General features: G+C 35.2%; 1 protein-coding gene across 3 annotated transcripts in view; it reads right to left on the bottom strand.

The window, feature by feature from the left end:
* Positions 1 to 3549: 3549 nt before the first annotated feature.
* ASPM (assembly factor for spindle microtubules) overlaps positions 3550 to 13140 on the bottom strand; it is a 66166-nt gene continuing 56575 nt past the window's right edge. For all 3 annotated transcript variants that reach the window (XM_032878186.1, XM_032878187.1, XM_032878185.1), the window contains exons 22-28: positions 12293 to 12442; positions 11416 to 11604; positions 10770 to 10962; positions 10474 to 10628; positions 8917 to 9093; positions 7796 to 7965; positions 3550 to 4285 (exon numbers count right to left, since the gene is read on the bottom strand). In XM_032878186.1, coding sequence (XP_032734077.1) covers positions 4183 to 4285; positions 7796 to 7965; positions 8917 to 9093; positions 10474 to 10628; positions 10770 to 10962; positions 11416 to 11604; positions 12293 to 12442 — 1137 coding nt within the window. In that variant the 3' untranslated portion in view covers positions 3550 to 4182. The remainder of the gene's footprint in view (positions 4286 to 7795; positions 7966 to 8916; positions 9094 to 10473; positions 10629 to 10769; positions 10963 to 11415; positions 11605 to 12292; positions 12443 to 13140) is intronic.

Below are 13140 nucleotides of genomic sequence, written 5' to 3' on the forward strand. Positions count from 1 at the left end.
CCCTGATGTGGCCAAATTAGGGGTGAATGCAGTCCCATTACTAAGCAGCAAGGGCAGTCCTATAATTCTTTATCTGTCAAGTCTAACACATCTCCCTGGGAAAAGGACAAATGGGAGGCCATGGTAAGATTGATGTTACTGTCTGCTTTAAGTTAAGGGTAATTAGAAAAGCTGAGCCAGGGAAGGGAGGTCCAGGTTAAAACAGTATGCAATAAAAGAAACAGGACATCTGGCAAATAAGAGGGTTTTACCTGAAAATCCTCTTGGCTGTCTCTCTCAGCCAAGATAAGAAAAGATTAATGTGGTCTGATGACTAATGCTAGAAGTCACTTGACCCCTTTTTCCCAGAAAAGGAAAATTGGACACAAGCTGATTGATGAGTCTGCCCAGTCTCCACTTGGACACACTGGAGACGTGACGCAACACTGTCTGTGATTTGAACACCAGTATCTGCCTGGAGACACTTTTTGGCTCATTTGTGGTCCAAATTTCCTTGATTGGTTTCCAGGTAACCTGAATTAACAGTATCCCCAAATTGCACAATATGGAGGTTGTTAAAGGGCAGACATCTTCATATTGACAGTGAGGCTGTGAATCAAGATGGGTTTTCTCTGGGAAAGCTGCCTGGGTATGATGGGAAGGAGCTTGCTTCTTCTAACCCGTAGTCAGTACTCTCTTTAGAGCAAATATGAACACAAAGGGAATTGAAAGGTCTTTTAGGAAAATGGCAGTGGCAATGGAATTGGGATTAGCAATGGAATTCAAATGGCCTCAAAGGAGGAGGAAGACCCTGAGCAACACTGTAAACCTATGTCTTCAGTAACTCCATGAAAGTAAATATACTATTGGACTATTCTTTTGATGTATGTTGATAAAGATCAGTCACAAAGACTGACAGCAAGAATTTATCTCAAATATTCAAACAATGTTCAGCATGTGTGAAACTTAATGATGCTTTGGCAAAGCAAGGGCAAAGTTTCAATCGAATTCATTTTGTTTTCATTTAGATCATAATTGTAAAATTGTAAAAAATACTATTACTATTTTTTATAAATAAAGTTATCTGAATAATGAAGTATTATTCATAGAATAAAAGTCTACATTCTGAAATAGGCTTCTATAAATTTTTTAGGTAAAAAGGTGTCTTTAATTTACACAAGCTTCAGAAGTTATTTTAGATGGCCCTCTATAAACATTTCTTGAAATGTTCAAGTTTTTAGAATATTTCCTTCTTCCTTTACATAGGTTTGAGAGTTAAAAAAAAATTTATTTATTTGAGAGAGAGACAGCATGAGCAGTGGGGAGAGGGAGAAGAGGACTCCCCACTGAGTAGGGATCCTGATGTGGGGCTCGATTCCAGGACCAGGATGGTGACCTGAGCTGAGGACAGACTCTTAACTGACTGAGCCGGGCATTCCGATAGGTTGGAAATTTTAATACACACTCAAATTTAAATTGAAATAAATATTATTTGAGAAATAATAAAGAAGTTATAACTAAAGTATTTTCACTGGAATTCTCCCTCTCTGTTGAGGGAGAATTATAGAACTAGAACTATAGAAGATTATCTCCTTCTTTATAATAAGAATTAACAACTGAACAATATAGAAGTTAAAAGCAAACCTATTAAATGGGAGACCTGATGGCTCAGTCAGTAGAGCATACTATTCTTCTTCTTTTTCTTCTTTTTTTTAAGATTTTATTTATTTGAGACAGAGAGTGAGAGAGCATGAGAAGGGAGAAGGTCAGAGGGAGAAGCAGACTCCCCAGAGTTGGGAGTCCCATGTGGGACTCCATCTGGGAACTCCAGGGTCATGACCTGAGCTGAAGGCAGTGGCTTAACCAACTGAGCGACCCAGGTGCCCTAGGGCATACTACTCTTGATCTTGTGTTGGGATTTCAAGCCAAATGTCGAGGGTAGGGTTTAATTTAAAAAAAAAAAAAAAAAAAAAAGCAAGCAAGCCTATTAGCAAATTTAGCTACTAACAACAAGCAATCCAAAAGATAGTATTTTCTTATTCAGAAAATGTAAATGTACCAGGTTTTCATTGCTACAGGCAAAAATTTTGTAAGTTACAAAGATAATAAACCTGGAAAAAAATCACATATCAAGAAAAATTCAACAATTTTGAATATAGAATGCCTAATGTGAATTTATTCCTCTCAAGCATGAAGCCAAAATGCAGCAGGAATAACAAGCTATATATTGGGTCATATAGATAACAATTTCCATGGGTCTAAAAGTACGTATTTTAGTTACAAAAATCATAGCTATGTAACAATATATTTATTTATACATTTAAAACTAAATTAAAAATGACACTATATGGGCATAATGACATCTACTGGACATTTGGGTTAATAACAGTTAACAGGAAGATTAATTTGAAACTCACCTGACTTCATGACCAATAAAATCATGTAAAATAAAATTAGATTGCAGTTAATACATTTATTTTCCTTCTTTAATATAACGTAGTATCTCTGCAGAAAATGTTACTTCTAAAGTAAAAAAGGTTTAGTTACTTCTCAACCAGTCCTCCCAATCACAATCACAGACACAGACAAGCCTTTTAGCTTTTGGGTCTTAGAATCCTGTTATGGATTTATCAGATAAATTCAGGAGGAATGCTCTTCATATAAATATAGGATATTACATAAAATTTATAAAAATTTAGTCTGGGGCACCTTGCTTGCTTGGTTGGCTGAGTATCGGACTTGGTTTAAGCTCAGGTCACGATCTCAGGGCCTGGGAAATAGGTTCACACTCAGTGGGGAGTCTGCTTGAGATTTTTTCTCTCTTCCTCTCCTTCCGCCCCGCCCCTCCCCTCCTGCAGAGCACGAGCATGTCTTTCTCTCTCAAATAAATAAATCTTTAAAAAATTTAGTCTGAGTTTCAGCAATAGGAAATTTTTTTAACATCTGGAAGTCATATAGTATACTATAGTATATAGTATATACAGCATATATCATATAGTATATAGTATAGTACTATCATATATATAGTATACTATATAGAAATACTTTTTGGTTAGAACCATCTTAAAGGAAATTAATACCAAGAAACATTATATCCTAGAGGTATAATTTACCAGTTAAATAGATTGCTTATACTAAGATTTTCTTAAATGAAAGAGAAAAGTAAAACACTTGGGAAAGTCAACAAAAATCATGTTTGAAAAATACTGAGTGCTGAGAATTCATAAAACACTTTATTGGAAGAAAAATATGGCAAAGATATATTTAAAATTCTACAGTTAATTTCACTATATTCTAATACACCAAAAATGGTCTTTAGAGCTATCCTAACCAAATCTCAGCCAATTTCAGACTAATTAGGTTTAATCCTTATTCTGACAAATTAGTGAACTAAGTAGTTAAATGATCTCTACATTTTTAGCTACTATTAAATCATTTAAAACAGTTAAAAACTTTTATGGCTCCCATAAATGAACAGACTTTTGGATGCTATCCAATTTCAAACAGCCACTGGAATCACGCTTCTATAGTCCTGAAACCACACTGGTTTAGTACTGGTTTAGTACTGGTAATAGTGACCCAAAGCTGTTGAAAGATTTCAACACCTAATCATTATCAGGTCTATGTATGTGACTAAGTGACAAGTTTCTCTTATAAGTAACAGCATGCTCTTTTCAGGTCAAATTATTACTCTAATCAGTTCAAAGTTAAGGGTTCTTAGTATATAATGGGCTGGCTGAATTTAATTTCCCTAGAGGAGTTCACTTGCCTATCTGGATGGTCCAGTCAGAGAGTTTCTAGCATTTGTGAGATTATTTTATCCTTTTGTCACTTCTAAGTGTGTTGGCAGAATCTTACATTTCCAAATTTGTTTTAGAAAAATGCTTCAATTTATCTATAAAATGAGAGTGATAAGCTATTCTTTTCCTTTTGGAATATGATTCTATTTAGACTATTATTTTAAGATAAAGACATGAAGAATAGAATTGTTTTATGACATAGTATTTTCTTACATGCATAAACCCATAAAATAATAAAAGAAACAATAAAGAATATGAAAACAGTTCAGTTGTTATTACACATTTTTTAAAATTTTAATACAAAATCAGATTTTAGAAGTTATACAAAAGAAAGCCAAAAACACTTTACACATTCATGATTAACTTTAATATTTCTTTTTACTGTACATACTGAAAATGTTTATTAGTAAGGAATGCCAAGTGTGTCCATCACCATTTGAATAGCTTGTAGGGGATTTGTGATTTCTTCCATTTTATCTCTTCTCAAAACCCAGTCTGGTTTAAGTCTGTGAAAAGAATGAAAACCTTGGATTAATGAAGTTCTTCTCTTAAAAGAGCTACCTTCTCTGTTTTGTCTTAACAACAATGTGGCTCCTCCTGAACACATCACTTCCCTTAGAACCCTCTCAAACAGGTGAGGGTTTCATATGATTGCCATTTACCACTGTCGGGCTATTCCTCACCACCCTTCCTCCTTTGAGGCTTATGCTATTTAGCTCACCACTGCCTTCCAGTCATCTTTCAAACTCCCAATATTTTGTTCTTTGTAACCTTTCTTGGTCTTCTCTCAATTCCTGCCACCATTCTCAGTAACTTCAACATCCATGTAGCTAGCAAAAAATCCTACAATCTCATCTGTCAGTTCTGCCCTCCCTTCCTTCTGTTCTACTTCAACCAACTCCTTACATGATCACATAATAGTCTTTATCATTATCAGAAAGTACCCCGCCACTGACATCTCAATTTGAGACTGCCATTCCCCCCGACTCCTGATTCACCCATGTCTTTCGATTTAATACATCTACTGCACATAGTCTTCCACCCCACTGAGATCTCTAATTCACTGACCTCAACACCGACCCATCATCTATCAGAATGCTGACCTCACTCTCCTCCTTGTCCAGCTTAGCTCCATCAATAAAATCTCCTGGCAATTTCATTAATGCTATTGTTGCTCTCTCCTATTAAATTCAAATGAATCCAAACTGAATCCAAATATCTACCTTCTCTATTCCTGTACAGCTGAACAGGAAGAAAAGAAAGACTGCAGAACCAGGCTGACTGATTTTGTGTCAGTAATTACAAAACGAAATGGGTGCTTGAAATTGCCTTGTATGCTCCCTTCCTCTTTCCCCATTTTATTTTATTCCTTTCTTCTTTTCAAATGTACTCACCATACCCTCCCTGGTCTGCTTTTGAGCTGATGCTTATAATCTCATCTTCTTTAAGAAAATAACATCCATCAGAGGGGAGCTCATACATCTTTCTCATATAACTCCCTACTATGTTGCATTTCCATCTCCTTATTCTCTCCATTTGGTTAAAAACCCAAATATCTATTGGTTGGTAAATGGTCAAAGTGTGGGATAGCCATATAATGGACTAGTACTCTGTGATAAAAGGGAATGAAATTCTAATTCATACATCAATGTAAATAAATCTCAAAAATCAAGCTAAAAAAAAGATTCCAGTCACAAAAAGCTATATACTGTATGATTCCATTTGTGTAATAATGTAAAAAAAAGACAAAGCAAAAGTATTGAAATAAGATCAGCAGTTGCCAGAATCCACGGGTTAAAAGGAGATAACTAATTGCAAAGGGGCACCAGGGAACTTTGGTGTGACAGAAATATTTTGTATCAGTTGAAAAAAAGGGAAGCTATTAATTCATGTTAATCATAGTTTTAAAGATTTTATTTTATTTAATTGATAGAGAAAGAGAGAGGCAGAACTTGAGCAAGGTGAGGGGTAGAGAGAGAGGGAGAAGCAGGCTTGCACGGATCATGGCTTAGAATAGACCTATTATTTTATTAGGGACTACAAATAATGATAGTTTCATATTCTTTCCGCATTTATTAAACAATTTTTTTAATAGAAAACCCTTATATCAACCATTGGGTTACCCTAAGATACACTATATATCAGAAAAATGGGACATGCTTGATTTTTTTTCCTTCTACCTATAGTAAGCATCATGAGTTGTTTTTCTAGCATCCTTCAAGGGTAACCAATGATTTTTTTTTCCCTTAGTATCATCATAAGCTGATGAATTTTTCATATGATCTGGTCCATCTGTTTTTCAATCCTCTATAATCTATCCCTGTCACTACTTTAACCACTAACCTCCATCTTGCCAAGTCCAATGGGCATTTTTCTTACCCCGTCTCACAACCTCTCAGCAGCATTCCACACAGCTGATGGGACACCACTGTGGATTATCTTCTAACCAATTACCAATTCCTTTTCAGAGCTGTTGGCTGGTTCTTTCTGGAGAAATTGGGGCTACCTTGAGGTCTGGTTTGAGAATTTCTTTTCTAGGTATTCTCTTCCCCTGGGGTGACCGTATCTATTACCATAGCCATAAATGTGATCTAATGATTCCTTAATCTAAGAATTATTGAATTTAAACCTCTAGACTGATACTTCTGCCTAGAACCACAGCCCTGATTAATAGCTTGTTTGTCTCTTCCTCTAATTTGTCACAGAAACCTCAGGTTTTCCAAAACAAAACCCATGATTCAATGCCCCTTCCCGCTATATCATCTCCTATCCTTTCTGACTTTTACTTCTTGTAACTACATCCCAGAGACAGTTTCCCAGCCACATTATTTGAGCACGTCCTCTAAGTTATTCTCTATCTTAGCAGTTACCAAAATCTTTATTACTCTGTTCACTTACTTGCTTACTTACGGTCATTCTCCCGAACTATGTGGCTCCATGCTGCGCCATAATCACAAGCTCAGCACCGTAAAGCATAGGGCGCAGCTGCATACTATGCTTGTTCTCACACTGATGCAGGTGTCTACTTGCTTAACCAGATAAGCTAATACTCATTTTTTAAAAACTTCTAAAGTTACATGTCTTAAACTAGTTAAACTACTATTATCAGTATAGGTTTGCTGTTGAGTGAATTTCTGCCACCCCCCCATCAAAAGGATATGGTGGGGATATGTTAGGATATATCCACATCCTAATCCTCAGAACCTGTAATATTACCTTATTTTGAAAAAGTGGTCTCCATAGATATATTTAACCAAAGTATCTTGAGATCAGATCATCCCATATTATCTGAACTGGCCCTAAATCCAACACACGTCCTTTTGAGGAAGAGGGAGGAGGAGAAGAGACACCCGTGAAGACAGAGGCAGTGAATGGAGTTAGACAGCCACAAGCAAAGGAGCACTATAGTCACCAGAAACTGGAAGAGTCAAGGAGGGATTCTGGTCCAGAGCCCTCAGAGAAAGTAAGGCCTTGCTGACACCCTGATTTTGAACTTCTGGTTTCAAGAACTCTCAGAGAATGTTACTGTCGTTTAAGGCCACCAAGTTTGTGGTAAGTTGTTACAGCAGCTCTAGGGAAAGTAGTACAAGGTCTCATAAAGGACTTCTTTAGTAGGAGAAATTTCAAGTGTCAGGATGATTAGGAGAAGAGTTGGAAGTTGACACTGTAGCCAGGAGGGGACTTTTGGCAGCTTTTCAACAGGGTAGCTTGTTCTTCATGCGAGAAAAGAAAGTTTATGCAGCAAAGCTTATAAAAAGTTAACTGTTAGACTTAGCACTTAACTATTTAATACAAGGAATTTATCGAATAACTATTAATACCCAAAGCCACAGTGTTATTACTTTATTCTTTACTGAGACTGTCTACTTTAGATTTGCCAAAGATTCTATTTTTACTCATATGTTGTTTCTCCATTGTCAAGCACATTATCTTGCTTATAGTAGGTCCTCCATGAATGTTTGCTAAATGAATGAATGAACAGTGACTTAAAACTATAGAGTACATTTACTGCTTACCTTGAAACTATTCTGGTTCTTACAGGTGTTTCTGGAATAAAGGGAGTACTTATAGAAGAATTAATCTTTTGTTTATAAAGCAGTCTTTCAGTATTCATTTTATGTTTACGAGCTGTAAGCTTGTAGAGACTATAAATACGGTCAACAACTTTGGATCTACTTCGAACATCCTAAAAAAGAAAATGTACAAATTATTAAGACTAAAACAAATTTTGTATCCCTTATATGGTAGTAAAATCAACCATAATAACACCACACAGTAAACTTACGAGTCTTTAACAAAATCTAAAAGCCATGCTTTCCAAGTTGAGTAGTTAGACAGGTTTTAGCTATAAACTAATTTGTAAGACAATTACAAAAACGTAAATATTTAAAGACTGTATACCTTACTCCATACTGAATACAGGTAAATATTATAGTCAATATGCCTATTATATCCGGTTTCCAAGTGCTATGAATTTTCTCTAAGTTTCCAAAGTTATCTACATATCTCTCACAACCCTAGGTCAAGTACAGTCTTTTGCATAGACCACCACCGTATCTATGCTTCCCTCCTTCCTGAATGGTCTACCTACATCCACACATTCTTTCCCAAAATCATTCTTCATTCAGGAGCCAAATTCATGTTAGAACTTAAACTAGAACACACTCCCTTGTATATAATCATTTAGTGGTTTTGTTCTCAGGATGAGGGCCAGAATCCCATCATAGCCTGTGGGCCCCCCATATCGACTTGTAAGTAACACCTACAGAGTTCTCACCATGGAAAAGCTTGAAATGTATTTATGGTTACAAGAGGAGAATGAGGAGTCACATATATGTTGCAGTCTACCTTGTTCAATAATTTGTTACTTTCCTCAAGTAAATGGGAAATGGCTACTTACATACCTGCAATAAGCTTTCTTTTTAAAATTCAGTTTACTACATTAGGAAACCACTATCAACACAACACACCCAGTACACAACACAACACACAAACACCTCCTTTATCAACACAAAAGGCAGGTCTGAAAATACACAAAACCCTATTTAAATTGTGATAACTACTGAAGGAAAAGTGTAAAAGTCTTAAACCTAAAAACCTGGAAAGAGAACCTCAAAGGACGATAACGAATACTTACAGAGGCCCGATTTGTTGTTTTTAATAAAACCGCTAACAAACAACAGGTTTTCGTAAAAATGCTTCCACCCTTGTCTGCCACTTTGTCACCAGGCTTTTCTCGGTACATTTGCAAAAGGTCCAGCAGAGTATCTATGCAATTTTCTACATCATAAACTGCTGCAGTAGTTTTCTCATACTTGAAGAGGACAGAAGGAAAGCAACTGTTACAACACACACGTAGCCTTAGAAACAGCCCAAGCAAAAAGAAAGCTGAGGACCAAACTTTTGGACTATCTACAGCAAGTGCAAAGGACTTTGTGAAATGATTTCTTGATACTACTAACATTTTTTGATCCATTTTATACGCATATCTGCATTTTAATTGAAAGTTCCACAAAATAGGAATCAAATCTAAAATCTTTGAACATGAACACCCTGAAGTAAATAAAAAGCTTAAAGACAAGGCAATTTTACTGAGAACCTCGCAGGAAAAAGATAACTTATCTGTGGTAGTTAACCACAGGGTAAAATAGTGATAAAGACTAAGATTAGGATACATTTTTCCTGCCTCATATACCTAACTGTATCACTAGATTCATATGGAAATTTGCGTGGAAACAAATAATGCTAATGATACTAAGATAAAAATAACAAAATAATATTAACAGTTAACATTTATTTGGCACTTTTACATATGAAGCACATGATATGTACGTTTACTCACTTCTTTCTCACAATAACAATGTGAGGTGGATACTGCTATTACACCCATTTAAAGAAAGTAAAGCACAGAGAGGCTAAGTAACCTGTAATAAGCTGCAGAGCAGGGATTCAAACCCAGGCAGTTTGGCAGCCGTCTGTGTTCTTAACCACCACTTCTCAGTAAGAAAATATCAGGTAAAGAGTTGTGGCTGAGGGGTTAGGTGGGGAAGATAAATTTGTCATCTCAATACTTTTGGCTGCATGCATTATGGTTTAGTACAGATATCTGCTACCAGTCCAAAGCCAAAAAACTTAAATGCTAATCCTCATAGAGAGTCTTAAATACAGGGTAACCAAGTGATAGCAATATCTTAATCATGTTTTGCCAGACATGATTATAAGAGGTTCTATTGTTTTGATACAATGTGGTGGAAAGAACATCAGCTCTAGAGGTGGACAAAGGATCTGAATTCAGTCCTACCACTTACACACTCAAGGGTTTAGGCCAGGAGACTTAATTTCTGCAAGAATTATTACTTCTTCTCTATAAAATTGGAATAATATCATGGACTGCTTGAGACTATTATTTTAAGAAAAATTAAATGATGCATGAAAAACACTAGCATGTAGGAGATACTCAATAAATGTTAGTAATTATTATTAATATCACAAAGACAGAAAAAATCATAAACAATTAGTGTTTCTATGTACAATTATGTTATCAGAGTAAACGTTTTTCCCCCTAAGATTCTTGCATATAAATGAATTCTAACTGGGTGATCTAGTAAGTTCTAGTGGTGAGCAAGCATCAACTTAATTTGTTGGGTCATATTTCATGACCAATGAACAATTCCTTATTAAAAGGGAAAACTACCTTAGCCACATTAAGCAAGACTTGGACAGCATATCTGATGACTTCCATACAAGGAACGCTGCGGTTACAACTTCGGATCAAAACAAATATTTTAGAAACTGCTCCACTCTGGGCCATGTTCTCACAACAAAGTGGAGACAATCTAGTAACCACCTCTGAAAAGAGGGAAAAGAGAGAGATACATTCACAGCAACAACATGAAGTTTTAGCTAATACTGTATTATAACATTCTTTGTACATTCAAAGGTAAACATGCATTCCTAACCTTATACAAGATATCGTTAAAACAAACTAACCTAGGTGCTTTAAAGCCTCAAGAATAGCAGAAAGGTGCTTGTAGGTCAAAAGATAATGAAGTGCGAGTGCAGTTCTTTTGTAGAGTTTGTTTTCTTCTCGAATCTCCCTGTTAACAAGTTGAAGACTTAGTCGTATAGCTTTAATTTTTGTACAATCATTTTTCTTCCTCCAAGAGTACCCTCTCCATAATGCCTTAAAGAGACAAAACATAGTAATTTTAAGATTACAAGCCATGATGTTTTGAACTTATATCTACATCCATTTCTACAAAATAAGTATTTTCAGTAAATTTATAGGATATAAGCACTTTGCAAATAAAACCTCAATTCATGTTCTAATAAATAGCTAAAGCAATTTTTTCTGAAAAGAAATATATATAATATTCCTATATATAACCTGAATTCATTGACCAAAGATGTCTAAATCTATACAAAATGCTAAAATGCTTTTTCATCTCAATTCTAAATGTCTCTAGGGAAATTTGAAAATGAAGGGCTTAATAATGATACAGTATTTATGAGTTATTCAACTGGTGAACATCAGCTTTTTTTAAAATGTACGTTACTGTGTTTTTAAAATGTTAGATAGCATGTAAGTAAATTATAAACCAAAATCTGGAAGCAACTTCACAATATTTCCAGTTACCTGAATTTTACTGATTCCATTATTAAATTTTTCCTGTTTTTTATGGAGGAGAAAACGGCGTACTGCCTTCTGTATTACTGATGCAGCCCTATTTTGCTGACCCATACATTCTTGAACTTGATGCTGACTGTTGATGATGCTATATTTCTGAGCAAATCTCTTTTGCTGTAATTTTGCTTGAAACCATCTCTGTTTAAAACATAGAGATTTTCTTTACTTCAGGTTTTAAAAACAAATAAATACATATATACACATACATACATAAATGAAATAAACAACATATATGGAATATCTTTCAACCTTCTCCAGCTATTCCACTTGGTGCAAATCTTCTAGTCCTCACTGGGTGTGTGTGTATGTAAATTTAACCCTATACAACATAGCCTTCGTTTCACAACTTAAACAAATACTATCAAGTCTCCTGTGTCAAAAAAAAAAAGCCCCATACATGCATACATTAAGAAAAAGCACACAATATACAAATAATTTGAATAGCCAACAGAAACACTTTTTAGAACTGCTAGCAATCAAAGGAAATTCAAAGCAAAAATGAGATGCTATTTGCCATTCATCAAAATAGCAAAAATCAGTCTTTAATGGTATGTGTTGGCAAGACTGTGGAGAAACAGGCACCGTCAGACTTTGAGATGAGTATAAATGAATACAATTATTTCAGAAAATAATTTATAGCTTTCTTCCTGTGCCTTAAAATACCAACCTATTTCTAACCCATCAAGTCATCCTAAATATATCATCTTATAAGCAAAAGGCTAATGTTATATGACTTTAGCATAAGGTATTTGAAAATTATTTATTAAAATAGAAAATTTCTAACAAAAATTATACCACATAGTTTTATGGCAAAGGAAAGGCTAACCTGAATACAGATGACTGAATTAACCTGCTTGTTAGCATTCTTCAAAGCCACGTGAAATTTATATGCTCTTTGAATTCTAAGAGCAGACAGGTGATAATATGCGGCCGCTGTGAAGTGAAGAAGCCTAGTTTTTGTTTTCTGTTCTAAAATCTAACAGAGAAATAAAAAATTAACCAAATATTTGACTCTTAAGACAACTTGATCAATGTTTATTTTTGTATATCCTCAATACCAAATTATATAAATTAGCCATAAATTAACTTTAAATTGTTAAGATTATTTACGTTGTAACTCAAAGTGATTATAATCCTTTACTATACAATATTTCTACATGTGTAACTCCTAACTTGGGCTATAAGAAGCAAAACTCTTTTTGGGCACTTTACTAAAGAACAGTGTTTAACCTGACTACACAAAAACAGCTAATTAAATATCGTCCCCAATGGGAAAAAGCTTGCAGCCTTCCCGTTGAGATCAGGAACAGGACAAGAATGCCCACTCTCACCACTCTTGTTCAACATAGTATTAGAAGTCCTAGCAACAGCAATCAGACAACAAAGAGAAATAAAAGGTATCCAGTTTGGCAATGAAGAAGTCAAACTCTCTCTCTTCGCAGATGACATGATTCTTTATATGGAAAACCCAAAAGACTCCACCCCCAAACTACTAGAACTCATACAACAATTCAGTAACGTGGCAGGATACAAAGTCAATGTACAGAAATCAGTGGCTTTCTCATACACTAACAATAAAAATACAGAAAGGGAAATTAGAGAATCGATTCCATTTACTATAGCACCAAGAACCATAAGATACCTGGGAATAAACCTAACCAAAGAGGTAAAGGA

The sequence above is a fragment of the Lontra canadensis genome, unplaced genomic scaffold, assembly GCF_010015895.1.
Source record: "Lontra canadensis isolate GAN:19392208 unplaced genomic scaffold, GSC_riverotter_1.0 scaffold63, whole genome shotgun sequence".
Lineage (NCBI taxonomy): Eukaryota > Metazoa > Chordata > Mammalia > Carnivora > Mustelidae > Lontra > Lontra canadensis.